Source organism: Emys orbicularis, chromosome 16, assembly GCF_028017835.1.
Source record: "Emys orbicularis isolate rEmyOrb1 chromosome 16, rEmyOrb1.hap1, whole genome shotgun sequence".
In the NCBI taxonomy this organism is placed as follows: Eukaryota; Metazoa; Chordata; order Testudines; family Emydidae; genus Emys; species Emys orbicularis.
The window spans coordinates 29,462,398-29,489,230 of record NC_088698.1 but is presented as its reverse complement, the minus strand read 5'-3'; the positions used below and the strand labels follow the sequence as shown (position 1 = coordinate 29,489,230).

At 47.1% G+C, this 26,833-nt stretch overlaps 2 protein-coding genes across 2 annotated transcripts in view; one reads left to right on the top strand and one right to left on the bottom strand.

Annotated features, from left to right (window-relative positions):
- Window positions 1–18,699, top strand: part of CORO1C (coronin 1C) — a 66,280-nt gene extending 47,581 nt beyond the window's left edge. The window contains exons 4-11 of the mRNA XM_065417534.1: window positions 6,088–6,217; window positions 13,392–13,573; window positions 14,156–14,275; window positions 15,007–15,111; window positions 15,814–15,959; window positions 17,190–17,247; window positions 17,329–17,574; window positions 18,539–18,699. Coding sequence (XP_065273606.1) covers window positions 6,088–6,217; window positions 13,392–13,573; window positions 14,156–14,275; window positions 15,007–15,111; window positions 15,814–15,959; window positions 17,190–17,247; window positions 17,329–17,574; window positions 18,539–18,658 — 1,107 coding nt within the window. The 3' untranslated portion in view covers window positions 18,659–18,699. The remainder of the gene's footprint in view (window positions 1–6,087; window positions 6,218–13,391; window positions 13,574–14,155; window positions 14,276–15,006; window positions 15,112–15,813; window positions 15,960–17,189; window positions 17,248–17,328; window positions 17,575–18,538) is intronic.
- LOC135890208 (zinc finger BED domain-containing protein 2-like) lies at window positions 9,278–9,931 on the bottom strand. The gene has a single exon (XM_065417535.1). The coding sequence runs from the start codon at window positions 9,929–9,931 to the stop codon at window positions 9,278–9,280; it is 654 nt and encodes a 217-aa protein (XP_065273607.1).
- Window positions 18,700–26,833: the final 8,134 nt, after the last annotated feature.

Below are 26,833 nucleotides of genomic sequence, written 5' to 3'. Positions count from 1 at the left end.
GAATCTCTAGTCCAAGTGGATAGAGCAGGGGACTAGGAGTTAGGAGCTCCTGCGTTCTATTTCCATCTTTGCCACTGATCTGCTTTTTAGCCTTAGTCAAGCTATGCTGCGGTATAATGGTTTGCCGGGTGCTTCGAGAGCTGCAGCTCAAAGGTGCTCTACATCTGATCGAAGTGAAATACTTGAAGTACTACCCCAGGTGTAAATTTTCTACCAAAAATTTGTATGAAAATGATAACGCTTTAGGCCAGCTCATCCCTGCAAGACCTTCTTTATTAACATGGATGCACTAGCCTGTGTGTAAACACACCATTAGTGTCTTTGCTTTGGGTGCAAAGAAATGAGAACAGGAAAAATTCACATGCCTGTCTCTAATCTATAGAAATAGGTCCTTAATATATTGGAAGAACGTTCTTCTTTGTGGCCCCATGACACAAAAACAAATCATGCCGAACCAACCTAAGTTCCTTCTTTGATAGTTACTGGCCTAGTGGATAGGGGGAAACAATAGACGTGATACAGCTTAATTTTAATAAGAGTTTTGACACAGTCCCACATGACATTCTCATTAGTAAACTAGGAAATGGGGTCAGACTAGGAGGGCTTATCTAGTGGGGTCCTGCAGGGGTCAGTCCTAGGTCCGGGTCTAGTCAATATTTTCATTAATAACTTGGCCAATGGAGTGGGGAGTATGCTTATAAAATTTGTAGATGACACCATGCTGGGAGGGGTTGCAAGCGCTTTGGAGGACAGGATTAAAATTCAAAATGACCGTGACAAATTGGAGAACTGGTTTGAAATCAAGAAGATGAAATTCAGTAAATAGAGATGCAAAGTACTTCACTTAGGAAGGAAAAACCAAAGGCCCAACTACAAAATGGGGAATAACTAGCTCAGTGGTGGTACTGCTGAAAAGGATCTGGGGTTATAGTGGATCACAAATTGAATGAGTCAACAGTGTGATGCAGTTGTGAAAAAGGGCTAATATTCTGAGGTGTATTAACGGGAGTGTTGTATGTAAAACACAGGAGGTAACTGTCCCACTCTACTTGGCCCTGGTGAGGCCTCAGCAGGAGTTCTGTGTCCAATTCTGGGTGCCACACTCTAGGAAAGATGTGGACAAATTGGAGAGATTCCAGAGGAGAGCAACAAAAATGATAAAAGGTTTAGAAAACTAGACCTGTGAGGAAAGGATAAAAAAATTGGACATGTTTAGTCTTGAGAAAAGAAGGCAGAGCAGGGACCTGTTAACTGGTATTTAGAGGATAGTGATCAGTTGTTCTCCATGTCCAGTGGAAGCAGGACAAAGAAGTAATGGGCTTAATCTGCAGCCAAGGAGGTTTACATTCAGGCTAGTTAAGCTTGGGAAAAAGCTTCCAAGGGAGGTTGTGGAATCTCCATCATTGGAGGTTTTTAAGAACAGGTTGGACAAACCCCTGTCAGGGATGGTCTAGGTTTACTTGATGACTTCTCGAGGTCCCTTCCAGCCCTTCATTTCGAAGATTCTGTGTTGGAAAAAGAACATCAGTGGCAAAGACCAGCCTAAGTCCCTCCTCTGATCACTGATATTTATTAGGATGTGGTGCTAAAAGACCAGGGCCGGCTCCAGGCACCAGCTGACCAAGCACGTGCTTGGGGCGGCACCGTGGAGCGGGGCGGCGCTAGGATTTTTATTTTATTTATTTTATTTATTTATTTATTTATTTATTTTGGTTCGGCGGCGGGGCGCTCGGAGGGGGGCGGGGGCTTTGGCGGCGCTCGGAGGGGGGCGGGGGCTTTGGGCGGCGCTCGGAGGGGGGCGGGGGCTTTGGGCGGCGCTCGGAGGGGGCGGGGGGGCGGCGCGATGCTTGGAGGGGGCGGGGCTTTGGGCGGCGCGGCGCTCGGAGGGGGGACGGGGGCTTGGCGCAGCGCTCGGAGGGGGCGGGGGTGCGGCGCGATGTTTGGAGGGGGCAGGGCTTCGGGTGGTGCGGCGCTGGGGGGGGTGGGGGCTTGCGGGGCTTCGGGCGGCGTGGTGCTGGGGGGGCGGGGATTTCGGTGGCGCTGGTGGGGGCGGGTTCAGCTGTGCATCGCTCACGGGGGAGGGGGGTACTGCGGGGCGGCGCTCTTCTTTTTTGCCTGAGGCGGTAAAAAAAAGTTAGAGCCGGCCCTGTAAAAGACTCCCTGCAAGTCAGCCATGTGGCAAATGAAGCCCATCTAGATCATATTGGCATGTGAATAATCACATGGAATGACATATCTCCTTTTTAATACTGAGACTGTAAACTCTGCAGAGCAGGGCCCATCCTTTATTCTGTGTTTGTATAGTGCTGATTACAATGAACCTCAATCGAACTGAGATCTGAGGAAATGCTATCCTGCAATGCGGATCTACTGTTTTCTAGTAAGTTACCTTCATTTTCCTGCTCTCTGACAGAAGAATGAGATGAGCAGTTCCCATCCTTTCCTCTCTGAATTGCTTTCAGAGAGACTTCCTTTAAAGTGCTGTGCTATGCAGATATGTTGGATGTTTCCTTTGAAGAATGATTCTCTTGTGCCAGCAAATGAGGAACTACTTAAATATTCATGCTTAGGAACCTTGTGAATGACTGTAATGTACTGCAGGTTTTGTATTCAGCTGGAAAATGTTTATTATGGAAGGGCTTATAGAAGATATCAAATGGCTCTTCTCAGATGGGAGGAATTAATTCTGGCATAAGCGAGCAGCCTTTTAAATAAGGTGAACTGGTAGTTTGTTTTCATGCACTGGCCCATAGAAGTTGATTTGGTAAATAATTTTATTAAATTATTGACCATTGAATGTGTTAAAAATTAAACCAGAGCTCTTGCTGTAACTAGAGGCACCAGGTAGCTTAGCTGGAAGCACCACGCTAGAAATAATGCCAATGACCCGCAAGTATAGTTCTGTTAGTGTTTTTGTGACCTTTAATTAATTACCATAGTATCCAAGCACCTCAAACAATGAATTAATCACTCAGATCCTGTGGTGATGGGCATAGCACAAGAATCTAAATAGGACAGTAACCCCCCCCCCCCCCCCATGAAGTAGGGAAATAGTCTCCTCATGTCACGGGGAAATTGAGGCACAGAAAGACATAGTGATCTCCCCAAGGTGATGCAATCATTGGCAGAGCTGGGGCTTAGAACCCAGGCCTCCTGATTCGCTCCTTTACTTCAACCACCATATATAACAATTTCTCCCAATCTATCACCCCTGAAATGTTTGTGGTAATAAATCTGTCACTTCTAGAAACTGACTCACTGAGTTTCTGTTGGGGACATGAGAAAATAGCCAGTTATTGATACTCTTTAAGGGTATAAAGGAAAGCAACCACTGAAAGATGGTGGAACTATCCTTATTCTCACGTGTGCTTTTAGTGCAAGAAACCTCTCTCCTACTGTTCTTCTGAAAAGCCAACTTCCTGGTGCTGCTTCACTTTCTGTATTGAAAGCTGATGCAGAAATGCCAATTTAGGAAATGCAACTGCTGATAGAAAATTCAACTGATGTCAAAGCAATGACTCTCGCAACATTTTAAGCTTTCCTTTGTGCGCCTCATTCTGGGCGATTGTCCCATGTCTCAATGTGTATCATGTCTGGCCCTTTAGCAGGCTAAATCCTGTGACCAAACTGGAAGCGTCTTAACTTGCCCCACATCTGATTTCATCCCACACAGAAGAGACGCCCCGCCCTGCACTGGAATGAGTTGGCCAGTTCACTCTGTCTGACCTTTTGCTTTCCCTGTGTTTTGCAATACCAAGCAGGATTATTAGACCAGTAGATTTTGCAATTCGCAAAGGATTACAGTGCTCTACAACTGCTGTGAAATGCATGTGGCTTCCGCCCCCCCCCCCCCCCCCCCAATAGTTCTCCCAGTTTCAGCATTTGTTTTCTGTAGCTTTTTAATTTGTTTCACTGGTATTTTCTGGGGGTAACCCCTGTTTACACCCGATACTTGAGCTCTCCAGACCAGTAGCAAATGATTTTTTTAAATTCACCAAGGAATTTGTTCGCCCATAAAAATGCAAACCAAACTAGAGGTGTGGTGGGGTTTCTAATGCTCATGTTGCTGCTGGAACTCCAGGCAAGAACTTGGTGATGGGTGCAATTGGGCCAAATAATCCACCATCTGTGCATTCTCCCTCATACAACCAATGGATGCGTTGCATGCAAATTAGCTGCAGAGAAGGGTTAGTGAGGGTTGAATTAATTCTGATATCACAGTGGTCTGGGACTCTTGGAACGGCATAGGTACACGCCTTGCTGCGGCTGTACGTGCGTGGGTGTAATTTGTAAAGTAGAAATGGCCAAGAACTTAAAAATTGGATGGTAACAGACTGTGAAATCCTGTGATTGAACCCGATGATATTCTGAACAAAAAGAGCTCTCTGCCATGCTTGTAGCTGTTTCCATTGTGTCACACGGACACAACGGACATTTTAGGCTTCAGAGTGACACACAGTGATGTTCTGGGAATCCTATTATATAGATAACATGATCCTCTAACACAGTGGTCTAGCTGCTGCTCTTGTTGAAATCAGTGGCAAAACTCCTGTTGACTTCAAAATGAATAGGATGGGAGCCAGTCTTTGCAGAGTGAACGGGTATGAATGCAGTTTTGTAACCTGGTCAAACACGGTGGTTACTAACAAAAGCCATGTTTAAATACCATTGTTGCTGCTAGAACAGTTTCAGTGTTGGAATGAACCAGATAAAGGAGAAAACAAGATTTAAACACTCCATGAGTAATTCAAGTTACTATCAAGGCTTGAATGTTTAACCTGGCAAACAGTTATACCTAGCTAGCAGTGACTGATGGCAAAGCAAGGATGTTCAGTGATCTTTACAGGGCAGATACAGCATTCAGGAAGCTGCATCAGTGAACAGTGAAAATCAATTTGGGGTTATTTTGAGGTAAGCTGATTTGCTTTGAGCATTTGTGTGTCTCAAAGTTGTGGGTGTTGGTTTGTTTGGTTTTTTTTTTTTTTTTTTTTTTTTTCGTGTCCATGCTCTGTTGGAGTGGAGAAATTGGGATTAGTGCTAAAATCTACACTGGCCCCGCTGTGTGCATCTACCACCCCCATTTTATTTCCAAAATCCGTTTGAATCCCATCTCATTCTGGCTGACTGTGGACTTGACTTTGACAGCTTGCTTGAGGATTGTGGGCAGAATCTGACAATTCTTAGTCAATCCTTCCAAAAAAGCAAACAATAGAAGGTTGAAGCAATTTGCGGTTATGCTGCCATCTGTTGGTGGGCAGTTATAGTTTGTTTTGTTGAGAAATGAAAAACACCATGAATCACAGAAACCACCTTTATTAAATGTCCCGTCCCGCCTCTTCACTTAAAATTCCAAAGAGACATCGTTAGTGTTTGGGATTTCATGATCTCTGGTGTTTCCTCCTTCAGACTGAGTTCTCCAGCTGCCTGGAGACATCTTGCTACACCTCTAGCACACAAATGTGGTGCTGCGGATTGGAAGTGGAGTGAATTGGCAGCTCTTTGTGTAGAAGCTTACACAGTCCCGACCTGCACCTCTCTAACCTCCACCAGCACCTAACTGCACTCCCCATATAACCAACAACAGAAATCAGACCTTGAATTTTAACATAGAAGCCACTGTGAACATTCTTAATCCAAGTACAGCCACCTCTATTAAAACTAGGGAACCCCAGCCCTAAGATGGCTGCCTGTTCTTCCCAACAAGAACAAATGCAGTTAGGAAACGGATCAGTTTATTCAGATGCAGTTTGAGATGCAAGAGAATTTATTTGAATCCGTTTATTTAGAAGCGTGTCTTAAATGAGGTGTCTCTTTGGACGTAGAAATGGGGAAGATGTGGTTTAAAAATATCGCTGGCCAAATTGTGTGCCCTCAAGACACTGATCTACAGAGGTATGTTCCAAGCAGCCCAGTCATGGCACAGACTTATTTGGGACCATGAATGAGTCCCTCGCTTTCTTGCCTTCCAGCCCAGATCAAGAGGGGTGAATTTGGACTTCTTTTAATGGTACAGCACACGTGGAATGACTGGTGTGTCCTTTAAAGTTGATGGCCCTTCAGTAATCATTTTTACCTACCCCTTTGCAGGTATGGCAGATCCCAGAGAACGGACTCACTCTCTCCTTGACGGAGCCTGTGGTAGTTTTAGAAGGCCATTCAAAAAGAGTTGGCATCGTTGCTTGGCATCCAACTGCACGCAATGTGCTGCTCAGTGCAGGTATGATGTGTAAGCATTGCGGGGGGAATGAATGACTCTCACCTACGTTTCGTTCGTACACCAGATAATTTGGAGGGGAATTGCTGACCTTTCCCTGTTACCATTTGCCTGAGTTCCTTTGGTCTGTAGGGCTGGGTCAATCACGAGACTGTTCTTGTTTTACCGTATTACCAGTCACGGACCCCATTATGCTAGATGCAGTATCAACAGAACAATACTGCTTTTTTTTTTTTTTTTTTCCCTGGTAATGCAGAGAGTTACCATCTTCTCCCATCCTGTGCTGAGTGCTTGCCCTCTCTGATTTGCAGATATGAGACCTAGGAAATTGTCTGCAGGAAACAGTTGTATTTAAACCATTCCAGACTTTATTGATAAGCAAGTATAACAACCATTTCAGGTTCAGCTATTCAACAATTCACCCTCTCTCTCTCTCTTCCCCCCCCCTCCCCCCCACTTTTAACAAAAGTGTAAATGTTTCTCTTTTCCAGGTCAGTTTCTCATATACTAACAAAAAATAACAAATGGGGGTGGTGTTCTCTTACTGATAATCCAAGGTATCAAAGCAAAGGTGTCAAAGATTATAAGCATACATATTGCAGGCCTCCTCCATCCGTCCAGTTCCATCTTTGGTCCTGTCCACGTTAGCAGAAGTTTACAAGTGTGTTGGCAACAATTTTCAAATACTGTTAGTCTTGACATGGTTTGTTTTCACACTCAGTGCAGTGTGTAACTATGTGAATAACCTATGATGGAAACCTGGTAGGGGACTGAGTCTGCAACTTGGGTGTCTGCTAGCAGGGATACCCAGGAAAGCAAGTACCTCTGCATGCTGGTGAGAACAGTATCGAAAATCAGCTGTAGCTAGCTACAGTGTGATCATGTAAGGTTCTGGGAGGACCCTGCTTCAAATGTGTAGCTGCTATGGTTTTGTTCCCATGTGGACAGCACCTAAGGCAGGGGTAATCCAATTATTTTTTGTCAAGGTCCCAATTTCTTGGTCAAGGTATAGTCAAGGTCCAGACCCCCACCCAGGTCCCCTCCCCTAACCCCTGATTGCCCACCAGCTCCCTGCCTGGAGAGTAGAGTGACCTTATTTCCCTAAACTGAAAACAGGATTCAGGGGGCTGGCCTGAGCCACCTGGTGTTGCTGCTCTTCCCCCCCCCCCCCCCCCATGTTCCTCCGTGTCCCCAGTTGAGCCAAGTTGCAGAGATGGGGGCAGGTGGAAGAGGAATGGGTATCTGGGTAGCGAAGCAAGGTGTGAATGTTTGTGAGTACTTTTGAGCTTGGAGCCAGGAGATGAAGCTATTGGACTATGATCCAGCTAGTGGTGAAATGCCCCTTTGGAGGCTGGGATAACGGGGTCGGGGGGGGGGGGAGAAAGGAGGTTCCAGATAGTGGGAGGGACCAAGGAGACGCCAGAGAGCAGCCCTGGGGAGGCCAGGATGTGGCAGTAGTGGGTGACTGGAGGCAGACTGGGAAGGGAAAGGGGCTGGTTGGGGTGGGGGGGGGGGGAGGGCTGGCGAGGGCTCTGGCGACTGGCCCTGAAGCATGGGGTGGGGAGGAGACAAAGCCAGGGTGGGGGGCTCTGGGGAACACCTGGGGGTGGGGGTGGGTGTTGCGCTTGGTGCCCTGGCACAAGCGGATGCTGCAGGATCCCTTCAGGCACTTACCAGCTGGGTTTCCAGGTAGGGCCCGAGGCCCACAAGTTGCAACTCCATGGCCCAGCCAACCCCACCGTCTCCAGGAAACGCAGAGAAGAATTTGAATTTGAATTGACAGTGCTGCCCTCTGGGCTGCAGAATGAGCACGTTGCACTCCCATCGCTTCCTGATTGGAGCGGCAGGGCATAGTGGAGACACATTGGACTGCCTGTGGGGGCGGTGTGTGTGTGTGTGTGCAGACATCCCCTCCTAAATGTTGCCACTCACCCCCCTGCCCCATCCCTACACTGCTGCCTGTGGGGCTGAGGCTGCACAAGCAACCGCCCAGGGGAACACACTGCCCACCAGCTTGGGGACCCTGCGCTGGGGAGTGGACGCGGCTCCACATGGCTCCAGCACCGGCTCAGGTTCAGCCTGTGTAGTCTGCTGAAAAGCGTCTGGTGGTCGGGATTTGGCCCACGGTCCACCTATTGACTACCCCTGGCCAAAGGCCTTGTCTGCACGAGAACTGTACTGGTTTAGTGAAATCTGTGCAGCCCCTTGGGAAGATGCTTATTTTGGTGTAAGGATGCCGTATCAATTTAGCTGAATTGCTATAACTTTCCCATGTAGACAAAGCCAAAGTCCCTGTTTGAGACTAGCCAAACAGTCTTGCATGTCCATCTGAATGGTACCTGCATGTATTTTCACAAACTCTCATTTTCAGTACTTACTGTCCCCTTTATTTGCACAGTCCATCCAATGGGATTCCCTTAACCTCTGTTACAACTGCATCCTTTGATAGGCGTGCCGAAGAAAACAAGATGAAGACATATTTTTGTGGTCCAAGTCAGTATCCGTAAAAGTGGCCTGAGGACTTTATTGCGTAGCCTGAAACTGTGCGAAACTTGGCTAGGTTAGTTTTGAGCCTAGTAATGGAAACTAGCAGAGTTTCACTGGAATCTTTTCTGGGTCATTAGATCCTCTGTGCCCTCTGCATAGGCAGATGTCTTTGGAGACTTCGGTTTGGTTTCGAACTGGTCTCCTAACCAAAGGTTTGACTGACCACATCGTCGGCCTGCTAGGGCCATGACTGGCTGAGTCTACCCACAGCATTGCTTGTGCGGGGGTCTTGTTGAGACTGCTTGTGCCTGGTGGAGCTCTGTATTCCCCAGTGTCAGAAACCAGGAGCCATATAATCGTTTGTCCCAGCTTTGAATATGCAAGATCCGTGCCTTTTGTTTCAGAAGGAGGCCATCAGAGGCTGAAGGGAAGCAGGGAGATTGGTGGTTCTGTTTCGCAGGTCAGAGGCCTAGAACACAGTCCAGACAGTTCACACCAGGTCTTAAAATGTTGCTTCGGTCACCTGCCTGGGTGTTGCTCTGAGTCTCACAACATGGGCCTAAAGCCCAAGTATTCCTACACAAAATGCAAGGGGAGAGCAGCAACTGAGGCCAGGGCACTTTCCCTCTCGCATGTGCCTTTCAGCCGCACCTGAACCTCCTCAGCCTTCATCTTCAGCATCCTCTCTGTCAGAGACCTCTCCCCCTCTTCCACGGCCCTCTCGCGCCGCTCCACGGCCCTCTCGCGCCGCTCCACGGCCCTTGCCCTGCGTTCCACGGCCTTCTCCCTCTTCTCCACTTCCCTCTCCCGCTGGCTGGCACGCAGAGCCAGCGCCCCCATCTGCTCCATGAGGTGAGCCCATTCCCCCTCTGCGACTGGCTGGTGCTGTACCACAGGCAAGTGCGCCACTGGGCATTGGTTGACCTGCCTGTGCCCACTCTTCTCCAGCTCCTCTCTGTGCATGCTCCTCAGGTGTTTCCACAGAGCGGTGGTCCCAACGTTCAGCCCTGGACCACGGCTGACCTGTCGGCCACAGAGCCTGCAGGCAGCATATTGGCTGGGGTGGTGACCAGTCCGGGGCGGGGCAATGTGGAAGTACTCCCACACCTCAGAAAATCTCACTCCCCTGCCATGGTGTGTGTGGGCAGGCACTGCACCTCTCCGCGCTCCTGTGTTACCAACCTCTTCCTCCTCTATCCTCACGACCACCTCCTCCTCTTCCTGCTTCATCCCCTCTCGAGAAGTTCAGTACACAAAGAAGTGCAAAGTGCGACCAATGCTCTAAAACCCCTGCACCCCAAGTGTGAAACCTCTTAATCCTCAGAATGCCTCAAAGAAACACATCCATCAAATTCATCCAGTTCACTCCGGGACCTTCTCTTCTCCCCTTATTCCTCCAATAGAGAGAGGGAGCGATTCAGTCTTTCTCTTATGTGACCGTTGTCTCCTTAGTAGCCGAGTCCCTGTTCAGTGCCATCCACTTGTCCCCTCTCGCCCATAGGTGATGCAGCAAAGCTGAGCAAAAGTCACTTAGTTGTGTCTCGAGTTTTGGATTTGAATGAAACCAAAACTTGGAGGGTCCAAAACTGTGTGAACTGAAGTTGCTGCAATAACCAAACCTATGCAGGCTGGAATGGCAGTCTTTTTAAAGCTTTTCTTCCTCCTCTAAAGATTCTCAGCACTTACCTAGTGCTTTTCATCGGCACCCTTCACAAATGTGAGCTAGTCCTCATGACAACCCTGTGAGGTAGGTCACATGTCCATACGTAGCCAGTGTGCAAGGCCTCGGAGTGCTTTGGTGACACAGCTGGGGTTACGGGTTAGAAATTGCTGGCTCCCAGTCCTTTGCTTGCCAGGCCACACAGCGTATTCCAAACCACTGTGCAAAATCCTCCGCACGTTGGTTACTTGCACCAGTCTCGTATTCCGGAGCCCAGGCTCTTTGTGCGCTGGCTTCTGGCAAGGCGTAGTCTGCAGCGGTGTAGTCACAAAGTGGGCAGGGTGATTCCTCTTTCCTTTTAATAACAGCAACCAAAGCCCACGTGTAACAGTTCATGATATAGCCATGGCTGTGTCTGACTCTGCCCAGCTGGGGGCCCCCTCCCTAGTCCCTTGGGTTGCTGTAATCCGGAGCCCCAGGAGGTCTCAGTCAGCAACGGGTGCTCTGAGTCAGTCCGTAACTTTCCCTGGTAGGCAGTACCAGCCGTGGGGGTCTCTCATTATCTTCCCACGGTGCCTTTCTCTGCCCTACCAAGCCTGGGCTGGGCCAGGCTGCTTCGCTTCCCTTCCTGCTGCTCCAGCTTCTCATCAGCTGAGACACAAACTCCAGGCAGGCTGTGCAGTCATGGAGGCACAGACGCCCCCCCCTCTGCACAGCTGCCGGAGCCTGCCCTCTCTGCAGGCTGGGGGAAGAGGAGGTGGAGCCGGGGGTTCCTCTCCTGGCACGCTCTCTGCCTTGGCGAAACTCGGCTTTCTGCAGGTGGGGCGTGGGGAGCCTTGATGCCCAGATCCCTGAAGATTTGCTGGCCCCCAGGCTGGCTTCAGCCACTCTTTTCCCTCTCCTCTGCTGCTTCCTACCCCAGTTACTACTTAGTGTGTGATCAGACCAGGAAGTGCTGGCCGACTCCTGTGTCAATCATTCTCTGCACTAGTGAAATTTTAAAGAGACAGGATCCCAGGAGGTCTGGGGCATTGCTGGAAGCAGCTGCGAGTCCCGGGAACCGGATTCTTAATTCACTGGATGGCAGCTCTAGGCCCAGTGTTACGCCTTTCAGTCTGGCATGCGGAGCAGTATAACCGGCACTTCCAGCTGTTCCGGCTGCACTGGGAGACCAGCTAGCAGGGAGGATATTAGTGTGGCCATGTATTTGGTGTCGAAACAAACCTGGGACATCTTTTGGATGGCTCCAGCATACGAGGGTGGGAGCTGGGTGGATGATGGTTTCTGAAGGTGCCTGTCTTAACGTCGCCCTTTGCTGAGCTTTGCCCGGGTGCCATATTAGGGGTGTTCAGGACATTCTGGGCTCGATTTTGCTGCCCATGTACCGATTCTTCGTGCACTGCCCCACTGGGAGTTCCTGGGATCCGTAGTGCTTGAAAAGGGGGTGGCCAGCTGGGCCTGGAAAGGGCTCCGCTGTTCTAGCAGTGCAGTGTTTATAGTAGAGGAGGGTGCTGGGGGAAGAGGCAGAATGCCAGGCCAGGAGGAGGTGGGGAAAGCAGGATGAGCACAGGGCAGACAGGCTGGTAGGGCACAGATTAATTAGAACCAGGAGGGAATCTAGGTTTCAGAACACTATGTCCACCCCCACTAAACCTGGGATCTGGCCACTGGATGGCAGACAAATTTGTCCCCTAGTGGGAGGCTTATGAAGTGCTTTGAAGATGACAAGTGCTGTGTTTGTGCGGAGTATTATTGCCTGTGTGGAACGGCGCTGCTGTGCAAAAGTCTCCATTCTTGCTAGCCCCTTACTGCTGACCTGGGCCATATGGAAACTGGGATTGGGGCGGGGTCAAGATAAAGAGCTGTCAGGCTGATGAGCGCCCAGCAGAGGCGGGGGAGGGATCTTGGAGAGCCTTTGGGGCTGTTCTCTTTATCAGAGTGTGGTGGCTGAAGGTCTGGCACAGGAAGGGAAGAACAGTGTAGTCTAATCTAAGTGGCAGCTAAAATACCAAGAAGTGGCTTTTTACTTCCTGCGTCTAAGAAGGAGAAAGTTTCTATTCCTGGTTGCTAGAGGCAGCCTTGACCCTGCTGGAACCATGCAACAAGCCATAATAATAATAATAATTAATAATAATAATAATATTATTATTATTTATTATTTATTATTATAAGCCAGCTGAGCTAAGCATAAATCTGACCACAGCAGAAAGCAAACCCTGCCGGCCTTTCGCCCAGTTGGCCTGGATAGTGTCGCTGCAGCAAACGGAAGTGTCCTCCAGCCTGACACCAACTTCTCAATAGCCGCCTTCTGCCACCGGGTTACCCAGGTGGTCTTCAAATTCTGCTCATTAATTTGTATCAAATGTTCGTCCCCAGTCCACTAATAATCTACAGGAAGGGTTCTGTGTGAACTCTCCTGAAGCTGCTTACAACTGTGAGTCCTTCCTATTTTATTCTTGCATTGCAAGCGCTGGGAGCAGATTGTACAATGCTCCTTATCAGGCACCTAGACATTGTACCTTCTGTTCTGGGCCTCTGCAGGACATTCTTAATGCCACTGACCTTGAGAAATGTTCTTCATCCCAAACACACAGCTTACGAGCAACTTTAAACGTGCCCAGGTGGTGAATCCTGGAGGGTACAGGTGGCTCTATCCTGCTTTACAGCTTTCTGACTTAAATACCCTCTTAAAATGGAAGCAGGCCTTCCGCATGTTCTACCCATGGCATGGCTACACAGATTGATACTGACTGTGCATCTGCAAACCATATGAAGCGTGGGGGAGGTCTCTTTATTCTGGAGAATCTGCTTTTGTTGCTAGCACAGTGGGGTCTTGGTCTGTTACCAGGGCTCCTCGTCCTGCAGTAACACAATTAATGATGGAAGCCGAACATAGATCAAGTTTTTTCCTCTTCCTGAGAATAGAACTGGCTTTCCTTAGAACTATCCTTTGTTTTAAACCCCTCTGAAAACTGCCTGTGTGCTCTGGATGTGGGTTGGCTCTAAGGTCTGGTTACTGTTCTCCTTTAGGTTGTGATAATATAGTCATCATCTGGAATGTGGGAACAGGTGAAGCCCTTATAAACCTGGATGACATGCATCTGGACATGATTTACAATGTGAGCTGGAATCGCAACGGCAGCCTCATCTGTACAGCTTCTAAAGACAAAAAAGTCCGAGTGATTGACCCTAGGAAACAAGCAATCGTTGCTGTGAGTATGCTAAAAGCAGTGGAGTGTCAGTGCAGGAGATGCTTAGCAAAAGCATGTAGACAAACTCAATGTTTGTGTTTTGTTTAATGTGGTGAGACGTTTGCAAAGCCGGTGAAATGTTACAGGAAGGGTAGCAGTGCTGAGGCACTCCACCTAATTTTATTGGCATTTGTGCTTGAATCATCAACATTTTGGGCCCGATTTTTAAATCCGCACAAGGGTAATTTCACGTGTAATTTTCAGGCAAAGTTGGGTACCTGGTAGATGCAGAGGGAGAGTTAGTGGCATAGCTGTCCATTTGCATGTGCCATCAGTTCGTTGTAATCTTGCTTTTAGAATGTGTAATTCTGCGTGCTAGGCAGCGCTGAAAGAAACCAACTGAACGGATGCTGCTTTCCTTGTACGTTAGTAATTATTTTTTCACCTGGAGCTTTGAGCAAGGACCTGGGGGCTGTATCCCATCTGGTCAGCTCCTTGGGGCAGTGGTTCTGTGCAACTCGACGAATAGAATTTGGGTTAATTCATCATGAATCAGGATTTCTGTTGAGTGCTGCATGTTTTTTCTCTGCAAATCCATTTCAGGAGAAGGAGAGGGCCCATGAGGGAGCGCGGCCCATGAGAGCCATCTTCCTCTCCGATGGCAACGTCTTTACCACCGGCTTCAGCCGCATGAGTGAACGGCAGCTCGCCCTGTGGAATCCTGTATGTGCCCATCCAGCTGGTCCTCAGTTATAATGCTGTCATAAGTTACTGGTCAAGACAGCCTGCTAGTTACCGCAACGCTTACATTTTATTAGTGAGATTATATTCCCCTTTTCCTCAGCTCTCTAATCCTGCCCCTACATGTCACAGCTGAGGACAGCGCCAACCTGTTTAGGCCCCAAATTTGTATCTGTAAAGGAAATTGACTCTTGTATAACCTCCTAGGAGGAAGTCTTCTGTGTCTTCCCAAGAACAGTGAAGACATAACAGCAGCTAAATATTCAACGCTGCATTTATCATTGAACAATTTAGAAAATATATGCAAAGGAGTGATGTCCTAGAACAAGCCAGCCGAGCCAAATGTAAATCTGACCAAAGCAAAAAGCAGATCCTGTAGGCCTTCCGAGAGGGCCACGTCCATCTGAAATCTTTCATGTGCCATCACAGTGTGGTACCTAGCTGTGACGTGGTCTGTTTCTTAGACTGTGCAATAGACTTAGTACCATGGTTGTGTCTCTAATCTCTTCCTTAACTTGGCATGTGTTTGGGGGGACCTGTTAAAAACAGCTTACTCTCAAACAATGACCATGCGTGCTACAACGTAAGGCCCTTCAGAGAAGTGAAATTGCTGTTGGTCATTCCCCTAAACAGTAGGAATCACAAAGGATTTAGCTAATGAATTTACTGGGGATTTCTATTCTCTGATGATCTGATACAAATCTCATTTACAGAAAAATATGGAAGAGCCAATAGCCCTGCACGAAATGGACACTAGCAATGGGGTGCTGCTTCCATTCTACGACCCGGACACCAATATCATTTACTTGTGTGGCAAGGTAAGGAGCAGCTTCCGAGAGGAGCGAAGTGGCTGTGCAGCAGTTTGCTTGTGAGAGCCTGTTGAGATAATGAATCTTGATTACACTGGACATCTGTTTTATGATAGCCATGCTAATAGGTCTGTCTGAATGCAGCAGTAGACTGATAGTGACTAAGCAGGCTGAGATGAGGCCATTAGCCTGATGAGCAGTGAAAATTTCAGCTGGAGGAAATGAACTATAAAATGTACATTACTCATGGGGCAATTGTTTCTGATGCTTCTCTCCTTTTATGTGATGCTTTTTTGAAGGTCAGATTGTTATGAGAGATTCCCTTCGCCTCCCATGTAATGGAAACGCCACTGGTCCCTGCATTTAACCCCTCCTTTGTTGCCTCACCTACCTGGTACATTGCGGCTGCCTGCATCTCCAGCACTGCCTCATTCACGTCCGCTGTGGCCTGCGGACGTTCCAGTGCAACACCGTGTTTGTAGCATTGCCATTGTGTTTGACGGCTGCGTAGAGGCAGCCAGTGGGCTCGTGCATTAGCACGATGCATTCCTTCTCTCTTCAGGGAGGAGGCTCAACAGCAGACGTCAGCCTGCTTTTTGTGGACACGGGCCTCGCTGGGATGGGAGCCCCCCCCACATTCTAAGCACAGTATCCCAGGGCCATGGAAGAGTCACCGCCCCTTTCATTCTCCTCCTTCTTTGTTCCCTGCAGGGTGACAGCAGCATTCGCTACTTTGAGATCACCGATGAATCCCCATATGTCCACTACCTCAACACCTTCAGCAGCAAAGAACCGCAGAGGGGGATGGGGTTCATGCCAAAGAGGGGCCTGGATGTGAACAAGTGTGAAATCGCCAGGTAACTAGGAGTGCTGAGCGGCTGGCCCGTGGATGTGAGCAACATGGCTAATCGGGCTAGCCCATTTATATTTCTGCTTTCGGTACACGTCCTGGGCCGCGCCGGCCAGGTTCATGTAGTACAAAGCAAAACAACCTCACACAAGCAAGAGATGCATTTGGTACAAGAACTGAAGGAGGTGGGAGCACTTAAAAGCTCAATTAGATGTGTGGTCTGAGACAGTGACGCAAATAACGACTGATTTAGAGACCTCTCGCTCGCTCTCGAGTTCCGTCAGGATTTCTGCAGTACCCTTTGCTCCCTGTGACAAGTGCTAATATTTCTGCTAGGGATAATATGATCTGAACTGAAAGTGGGTCAGTGTTTGGGCTGAGACTGTAACAGACTGATGGACAGTATCTAACACAGCAAGCTGCTGGAATCGGCCTTGCTAAAACCCAGTGTGTTCCATCGAGGCAGTCCTGATCTATATTGGGTCAGACGTAAGCCTGGTTTACTACAGGGTTTAATATTAAAGGGATATCTCTTTGATAGTCTAGCATTAATCTCCTTCCAATGCTGCTTTATAAACTTAGATTAGAAACAATTTCGGACTCTTGGAGAACAGTACAGCAGCATTGGCTTAACCAAAGATTGCTGACGTGGCTGAAAACTGCCAGCGAAAGCCATGCCAGGTAAACATCCCACGGCAAGGAAGAGGCACCCACCATAACCGTTTAATTGGTGATTGTCTTCTAGCTCAGAATACGAGTAGAGGTGGAAGACTGGTGTGGAGATAGGCCGTGTGTAATGCAGCAGCCTGGTGGCCAGAGATACAGTGCGTGTAGCCTATATTTGTATAGTGCTCATCACCAGAGTCTCAGCAGCAACCTGTGACGTACTGAGAGCATCGTCAGGCCAAACTGAAGAGACTGCCTAAAGAATCTTGTTTCCATACGCTGTTCTCTTCGCACAGGGTGCCGTCAGTCCACCCAGTCATTAGAGGTATAGAAGCACTGGCGCACAAAGCTGGGTAGTTTTCACCTGCCCTTAGAAAAGCCCCTTCAACTGCTGGGTGTGATGGGGGGGAGGGGAAATTACCCAGCTGAAACCTCTTAATCATTCTCATTTACCATCTCTTCCCCCGCCCCTTGACCACTAGTATCCATTTGGGTGAACAGGAATCAAGCCCAGCTTCCATGTGCCGACTGGCATTTGCTCCCACTAAGTTGTGCTTTTTCTTTTTGAAAGATTCTTCAAACTTCACGAGCGGAAGTGCGAGCCCATTATCATGACTGTCCCCCGAAAGGTGAGGTGCTGCCTGCAGTGGAAGTTATATAGCACCTTCCAGCCCAAAGCATGTTACTAATTAATTCCTTCTGACTTCTAGTCTGACCTTTTCCAAGATGACCTGTATCCTGATACGGCTGGTCCTGAAGCAGCTCTGGAAGCTGAAGAGTGGTTTGAGGGGAAGAACGCTGATCCCATTCTCATTTCTTTGAAACATGGGTACATTCCAGGCAAAAACCGGGATCTCAAGGTGGTCAAAAAGAACATATTGGACAACAAGCCTGCAGCAAACAAGAAAAGCGATCTCATTAACACCCCAAAGAAAGCAGCAGACACCTCAAATATTGTGAGTAACGTCTCACAGGCCATCAGGGAGTGGCACTGGAGTCTCAGGCAGGGGTGCTCTACCCTCTGAATCAGTAAAAAACCAAATGCCCTCGTTACACTGGGCCCATCCCTGCAGTAACCGCCTAGCTAGCTAGCATGGACTTAGGGCCCAGGGGCTACTAGGGTAGGTGGTTTTCTGGACAAGAGGTAAGTCTAAGATCACTTGTAGCTATTGAAGTGCCCTGTGAACCTTTTGCACAAATGTGTGTTAGGCCTGGTGATCTGGCCACACATGTACGTGGGGGATTTACATTCCCTCAGCCCAGTTCCCCCACAGAGCTGCACTGGGAGGAATGGTTTTGTGCTGCTAGGCAGTGGCAGAGTTTGAAATGGCTTGTGACCCTGAAAGTCCTGCTCCCACCCTGGGAACTCATTCCCACAGGAATCTGACTTTCGTTTGTAATTCAAAGAAAGCAGCTGGTTAATGGAGGAACTTTGGATCCTAATTCATGAGCCCATCATGTGTCTAAAACCAAACACAGCAAATCAGACAGAATAACCCTGACAGAGTGGACTGCTGAGAAGGCGGGTGTGAAACGCCCTGTGGTCTGGCTATACTGGCTGACAGGTGCCCCAATAGTGTTGGTTATAAGAGCAGATTCAGTGTATCAGGCCATTGAATAAAGGGGATTATAAACTCCATTAAAAAGCAAACCCTGGCTCAGTGTACCCTTTACATTTGCACTAACTCCATTAGAAATGCTGCTGGTTGCTGTGCCATTAGCATGTTACCCTGTGTCAGAAGCTTCATGTTAGCACTCAAGAGCACATGATTCCCAGCCGGTTTATCGGTAACAATCTCCCTTTGAAATCCCTTTGGGCTGGAGCATGTTTGCTTTGGAAACCTCAAATGTCAATATGCAGAATTGCTCCTTCCGGCCAATTTTTAATGAATTCTGGTTTTGTTTTTTGCTTGGTTCCAGCAAAACGAAGCCAAATTGGATGAGATTTTGAAAGAGCTTAAATCTATAAAAGACACAATCTCCAATCAAGATGAGCGCATTTCCAAGTTAGAACAGCAGATGGCGAAGATGACGGTTTGAGAGCAAAGGGAGCAGAACTTTAAGCTGGAGCAGGGCTGGGGAGGCACTGCCGTTCAAGAAGACATTCCATTTCAGAAGTTCGTCAAGCAGCAGCGTGCAGCATTCCAATAAGAACTTTATTATTCTCCTAAATTAACTTCAGCGAAAGCCGATGATTAAAAGCCAAGCTTTTTAGTGAACAATTTTTCTGATGTTTTAATGTGTTACGTGACTTGGTCAAAATTAAGTCAAAAGAATAAGTGCTACTTTTACAATTTGTTTCCAGATGTTATGAATTTTTGAAAACAAACTATTCTGACTTTCAGTGTTGTGCCCAATTATCCTTTTATAGAATTAGGGACCAACGCCACATTGTTCTTAACCATTTTTTTTAAAGTTGCCACACAAAAAAAGTAGCCTTTTATTTTTCCTATTTGGCACTTTGCAGTATTTGTTTTTTAAATCTAAAGGGACACCACTGTGTGTGTGAGTGTGTAGAGATTGGGGTGTGGCTGTGCATGTGTGTGTTTATACTGTGTAGAGAACAAAATGAAGCTGTTTTGTATAAATCTTCATCTTTGAACAATCTGATCAGTTCCATTTGCAGTGTGGACAAGGCAGTTCTAGAGCCCCTCCCATAAACCCATGTGAGTTGACTTTACTGCCTTTTTAACAGTGTCCCACTCACCATCAGCACCTAGCTTAAAAAACTTGGTTGTGAGTGAAGTGACTCATGTCACCCATAACTCTTTTTTCCCTTTCTACATTCGAGAGACTGAACCCTTGTCCTGGAGCCATGCTGTCCTCTTCCAACACTCTGTGCTTGGATTATCCTAACGTTGTCAGAATGGGCATTTTGATTTTTAAAGGCCAAATATTTTTTACACTGCAGACATTCATTCTGTTTATCAGCTAACATAAGGTGTAAGGGTGCGCAGCGAAATAGCTAAGACGAATGCCCAGAATTCTGATTTGCAAGCCAGCGGGACGTGAGCACGTAGCCAAGTTTTCCATTATGTCTATTCCAATCCTTTGCCAAGCTGTAAATTTGTGTGTCTGCATTAAATGCTGCAAGACCAGGCACCTTTGCTCATAAAGAAGCTCTTAAATTTGTGAGCTTAAACTATTTCTGCCCCCGTTTTTGATGATGAGAAGTTCCAGCCCCAATATGGCTTTCAGAGCAGCATTAGAAGTAGTTGGGTAACATTACAATGACAGGTCTCCAAAAACAAAACCCTTCCAATACCCGTTCTCCCTCTGTCACTCTCTCCTGGTAACCCCACCGGCTATAGTAAAATCCCATCCCAGGGAACACAAGATTTCCTGAAATATAAGTGACCTTTATCTCCAGTCCCATTGCAGTCCTAGCTTTTCTGCCCTGGTCTCAGAAACCTTTGAGATCCTCAGGTGAAAGACTCGGTGTAAGTGCATGTTAATCAAAGCCAACATCCTGACTTGGGTGTGGGGCTCCGAGTGTCCAGTGACTGCTTCAGCCCAGTGAATGTCTGCTTACCGTGAGGGTCTGCGTCATGAGAGGGAGTGGCGTTTGGTGGGCCCTGATCGGGCTTGCAAAGGATTTACCTGCAGGGGTGAGCGCTTCAGCACCTGTTGGGGCAGAGGGTGCTAGACCTCTGGTAGTCGGCACAGTTTGCTGTGATACGTGTTGAGCCCCACCCAGGCCAGGACAACTTGCCTTGGCACCGGGGAAGAGGCTGATCAACCACAAGTGCAGTTAAAACCTGTCTGTGGGCCAGAGCAGTGAACCAGCTGATAAGCCTAAAATACCCTTTTCCACCTGAGGTTTGATCCTTGAATGGCCTCACTACAGCTTAATATATATGTGCATGTGCATATGCCTGTCAGACACACACACGGGGACTGCTTTCCCAATTAACTGAGGAAGTGCCAGATGAGAGGCTGCCTTTGCATGGGGCAGGTTCACATTCCTTCATCTGGGCAAAGGAGTGAGCGCTGAATTTCTCTTCCAGTAGGTTAGCTAGAATTTCTCAAGTTCTCCATTTTCTTGTATTTGCATGTTCAAAACTTATGATGAAGGAGTCTCTTGTTCTGGAAGGTGTGAGTGTTTCTGACCTAAGGTGAAGTCGTACCATTGGGACAGTTAAATGAACTTTTAGCAGGTGAAGCGTAAGAGTTGATGAGAGAGGACAGAAAACGTGTACAGTGTCACAGGATGAAAGCTTCATAAAACCAGCTCTGGGTTATTTAAGGCAGTGAGCCAATGTTCTTGGCGTTGTGCGTTGAAAATTGAGTTTGCAGCCTAGACAATTCATTGAACGTTTGGTGTTGTTTGTACTGCGATCAATGGCTGATGGGGTGGGGTGGATTTTGGCAAACAAAACCCAGTTCTCCCCTGGGTAGTGATCTCCTTGTTAATTTGTATGTGTGGCGTCAAGTCTGTGTGCTGGGGGTCTTTGTTTTTCTAATCAGAGGGAATGAAGTTTCTGAAATGCCAGATTTAACTGCCCAACCAACACTGTTGTAAGGTAGAGTGATGGTTTAAAGAGAAGGGGGTGGGGGAAAGTCCTCCTTGGTTTTTTAGTTTATAGCTTGTATTTTATTTAAATGAACTGATGATGCCTAGCCAGGCTCAAACGGAGTCAGTGCCTGAAGCTTTTTTTAGCCGTGATATCCCAGAAGAGAACCAGCAAAGTATTTGAGAGATGCGCTCTTATAGAGCGGCCATAGTATCCTGTCCAAATATTTGCTTCCATTTTCAAAGATAAAATCATTGATTACAAAGTTCCATTGTCTGTTGTTTTTCTTTGACACCTTGTTCCTGTGGCGTTCTGTGCTGCTCAATTACATTAGACCGAGTGTCCGCGGCCTGAGCAGGTAGGTAGCAGCCAATGTTTAATTTCTTGCCGGGGGTTAAGATTTTTGTAGATTAGCATAGGATACAACCGTCTAGACACAAAATAGACAGGGCGAAACTTTCAAAAATGTGCCTGAGTCTCATCTTCAAAAGTGACATAAGCACTTAATCTAAGTCCTATTGACTTGCAATGAGGCTTAGCACATTTGAAAATATTACCTGCAGCCATTTATCAGAGAATCATGTCCTTTCTTTAGTTTGACATTCTTGGAAACAAGCCCAGAACTCAAACTTTTTTTGTATTTTCACTTATTTCAAACATTCCCTTTCTTCAAGTAGGCCGCTAAGGCCTTTCATTTCTAGTCAACTTCCAGCTTTGCAGAATTGACACTTCTCGAAAGGAGCTTTGCCCTCCAGTATCTTTCTGTGGGTAGGTGGCTGAAGAGTGGGTAATGGAGCCTGGAGCTGTTCACCTCCAGCTTGCTAATTTGAATCCAAGCCACATCAGCAGTGACTGAACATTGTATCCGTCCCACAGCTGCTTAGAGGCTTTTGTGAAATGGCTTGTTTCTCAATCCAGTTCCTAGCAGAAAATAAGTGTGTACACCACACATCCTGCCACCCCATGATGGCATACAGCCCTTGTAATGGTGGCTCTCCGGAATGCAGAGTACACACAATGGTAGAGCCACATAGGGATTCTTATACTGTGCACGTTGTGTAGGCAGAGCGTCATGTTCTCTAGGGCTGCCACTACCCCAGCACCTTTCAGATATTTTATCAAAGGAAAGTTTAAAATAGATGTGGCGCTCCTTGCTGGTAGTTACTCGGGGGATGAGAAGAGACATGTAATGTCTTCCCCATGGAGTCTGTCTTCCTTCAATTTCTTTGTGCCTGACTTGGCTTCACACCTGTCTGCCTGGAGACTGCAGTGTGATGGCTAGGGCAGACCATTTGCAGAGCCTGGCCACTCCGGTGTGTGATTTGCTGGAGGGGCCATCTTTACAATCTGAGGCTGTTGAGAAGCTGCCCGGCCTGGAGGATTTGGGGCAAGAGGCTGTTTAGAACAAACAGTGTTCTAACGTCTTAATAGTCCCTTACAAACCTGGACCGGATGGAGACAAATCAAAGGTGGTAGATTCTGTAATTCTACAGGTTAAGACTGGGTTTTACAAGCTTTACAAATATATGGATTTGGGTTATCCAGCCACATGGCAGAGTCATATATTGTCAGGTGACCCTCAGCTCCTTTTGCCCTCCCCCAGTGAGGTACCACAACGTCCCACACAGGCTGCTGCAGCTGGGTGTGAGAAGCATTCAGCCAGCCTCTTTGCTCCAGGGTTTGCCTGTGCCAGCTGAGACTTTGGTGTCTAGTCTAAGTTTGATCCAAGGCAAAGTTTCTCCATGTGTGCCAGTGGGCCCAGCTTCTCCCCACGCTCACCAGCCAATTTCATTCCAGCCAAGCTGGTGGCTTCCCCAAAGTTCAGCTGCAAATTTCAACTTTCCCGTGTGGCAGTTTCCTTACTGAGCTGAGAAGCCGGGTTGAGCAAGGGGGTGGAATCCAACCTGACTCTGCACGCTGCTGTCATGTCTTTCTCCACACCACTCTGCAGAGCTCAACAGATGCCTGAGAGCGTGATTCTTAGTAGGGCTGTCAATTAATCACCGTTAACTCACACGATTAACTCAAAAAAAGTAATCGTGATTAAAAACATTAATTGGGATTAATCAGTTTTAATTGCACCATTATCAACTGAAATTTATTAAATGTTTTGGATGTTTTTCTTCATTTTCATATATATTGTATTCTGTGTTGTAATTGAAATCAGTGTATATTTTTTATTACAAATATCTGCACTTAAAAATGATAAAAGAAAGTTTTTAAATTCACCTCATACAAGTACTGTAGTGCAATCTTTGTTTTGAAAGTGCAACTTACAAATGTAGATTTTTTTTGTTACAGAACTGCACTCAAGAACAAAACAATGTAAAACTTCAGAGCCTACACATCCATTCAGTCCTACTTCTTGTTCAGCCAATCGCTAAGACAAACAAGTTAGTTTATATTTATGGGAGATAATGCTACCCTCTTCTTATTTACAATGTCACCAGAAAGTGAGAAAAGAAGTTCGCATGGGACTTTTGTAGCTAGCATTGCAAGGTATTTATATGCCAGATATGCTAAACATTTGTATGCCCATGCTTCAGCCACCATTCCAGAGGACATACTTCCATGCTAATGACGCTTGTTAAAAAAAAATGTGTTAATTAAATTTGTGACTGAACTCCTTGGGGGAAAATTGTATGTCCCCTCCTCTGTTTTACCTGCATTCTGCCACATCTTTCATGTTATAGCAGTCTTGGATGATGACCCAGCACATGTTCATTTTAAGAACACTTTCACTGCAGATTTGACAAAACACAAAGAAGGTACCAATGTGAGATTTCTAAAGGTAGCTACAACACTCAACCTAAAGTTTAAGAATCTGAAATGCCTTCCAAAATCAGAGATGCGAGATGTGGAGCATGCTTTCAGAAGTCTTAAAAGAGCAACACTCCGATGCGGAAACTACAGAACCCAAGCCACCAAAAAAGAAAATCAACCTTCTGCTGGTGGCATCTGACTCAGATGATGAAAATGAACGTGCGTCGGTCCGCACTGCTTTGGATTGTTATCGAACAGAACCCGTCATGAGCATGGACACATGTCCCCTGGAATGGTGGTTGAAGCATGAAGGGACATGTGAATCTTTAGCGCATCTGGCACATAACTATCTTGCAACACCTGTTCTCACTTTCAGGTGACATTGTAAACAAGAAGTGGGCAGCATTATCTCCTGCAAACGTAAACCAACTTGTTTGAGTGATTGGCTGAACAGAAAGTAAGACTGAGTGGACATGCAGGTTCTAAAATTTTACATTGTTTTATTTTTGAATGCAGTTATTTTTTGTACATAATTCTACATTTGTAAGTTCAACTTTCATGATAGAGATTTCACTACAGTACTTGTATTAAGTGTATTGAAAAATACTATTTCTTTTTTTACAGTGCAAATACTTGTAATCAAATATAAAGTGAGCACTGTGCACTTCATATTCTGTGTTGTAATTAAAATCAATATATTTGAAAATGTAGAAAACACCCAAAAATATTTAAATAAATGGTATTCTATATTATTGTTTAATCATGTGATTTAAAAAAATCACGATTAATCACGCGATTAATCGCACTGTTAATCACAATTAATTTTTTTAATCGCTTGACAGCCCTAATTCTTAGACTTACTGTGCCAAGAGATGGAGGAAACTGCTCCCCTTTAACAGGACCAGAATCTATGCCAATGGGCGTAGCTCTTCCCACCCATTGGCCCTGCCAAGGTGCCATGCCTCAGTTGTTCCCCTCCGAATATTCATCGCCACTGAGCAAAATCCACTTGTGGCAAAAACCTATTTTGGAAGTATGTATCTCTGGGAAACTGTTTCCATAGATACCAGAAGCATTCCTGTGGATCTGTCTTATGTTTCATGTGTGGGTTTGCATGTCATGGTGGAGCACTTACCACAAGGGAGCTGCTCAAATTCGGTGGTGATGGGCACGGTACAGGGACCTAGATAGATGGCTGCTGTGATGGGAAGATGGACCCTGAACCTCACAGGTGCGACTGGCCTGGTAAATTACATGATCAGTATTACTCCTATCGATACAGTTGTAAACATAAAACATTCCAGGGATGAGAGTGGGAGGATCCAGCCCAGTGGGATTTGACCCCCCCCCCCCCCGTTTCCTCCCCTTCTTGTCCAGGAGTCTCCTGAGAGAAGAGGCTGGGAGGGAAAGCCAAGCTCATTTTGGATGTGAATGGCCCAACAACGTCCCTTTAATTGAAGTGAGCTGCACGGTGTTTTTCCATTTCCACTGTCCTACTGCTGGCTGAGCTGGGTTGGTGAGGCCTTCCAAAGGTGGAGGCCCCAAGGTCGGCAGAACAGTGAGTGTGAGGGGAAAGGAGAACAGAATCAGCCCACGCTGGTTTTTGTTGCTTAGAGCTAGGACGTGATGTGCTGTCTACTACCTATTTCCCAATTTAAATCTGTTTGAAATTTACCACAGGGAGAAGAGAAACCTGGCACTGTCAAAGTTCAAGGCTGGGGTTGGAAGTTGTGGGGCTAGGTCCCAGTGTCGGCTATGAAAATCTCAAAGGAAAAGTCTACAACAGGGAGCCAATTGTACATTTTCAGGATAGGAGCTGCCATTTAGCAAACACACTGGCACTCACTGCTGGCTTTGTTCTCCAAGGACTAGAATTTACAGTAAGTTGCAGCAAAGCATTTCACAACTGCACACTTCCTCCCCTCGGATACCCTGAGCCAGCCTTGTGTTGCAACTGTCAGCGCTGCTGACTCGTAAAGGCCTGTGTCCCTCCCGGGTTGGAGAACGATGCACCAGGGACAGTATGGAGCCTTGTTAACTCTGGACACTTCCTCCTCGTTTGTGCCGAACCCCAAATTCTCTAAAGCAGATGCATGTCCTCTTTCACTGTGGCAGCTGTTCCCCAGGAGCTTGGTCTCTGCACAGCTGCGCCGTATCTGGAGGGCTTATGTTTCACGCTAAGTAAATCCTGGGTGGGTAGAAGGAATTCAGAAACTAATGGGAAATCCGTTCACAGCTGTGTCCTGCTGTGGTCTGCTGGGTGAAGCTAGGGGGCTGGACTCCTGGGTTCTGTTTCAGGCTGTGCTACAGCCATGGGGCACTTGGTGTCTGTGTGTTAGTGCCAGCCTTTGTAAGATGGGGGTGATGCCTCCATCGCTGAAGCGCTGAGTGAGAATGCCGGCAAAGGGTGTTGAGCTAGTCGGGGGAGGGGGGGGGGCAAGTGTCGTCGTAAGGAAGTCGGTGCATGCAAAGGCCACTCGGGAAGAACTGCTGCCATTGAAATGTCGGGCTGGACGTGACCTCGAGAAGTCATGTCCAGACCTCGTGCTGAGGCAAGACCACGGAAACCTAGACCAGTCCTGACAGGTGTTTGTCCAGCCTGTTCTTAAACACCTCCAGTGACGGCGATTCCACAACCTCCCCTAGATGCCTGTTCCAGAGCTTAGCTAGCCTTATAGTTAGAAAGTGTTTCCTAATATCTAACCTAAATCTCCCTTGTTGCAGATTAAGTCCATCACTTCTTGTCCTATCGTCCGAGCCCATCACCTAATTGAAGATTATTCTCAGGTCCCCCCTCAGTCTACTTTTCTTAAGACTTAAACATGCCCAGTTTTTTAACCTTTCCTCATAGGGCAGGTTTTCTAAACCTTTGATCATTGTTGTTGCTCTCCTCTGGACTCTCTCCAGTTTGTCCACATCTTTCCCAAAGTGTGGTGCC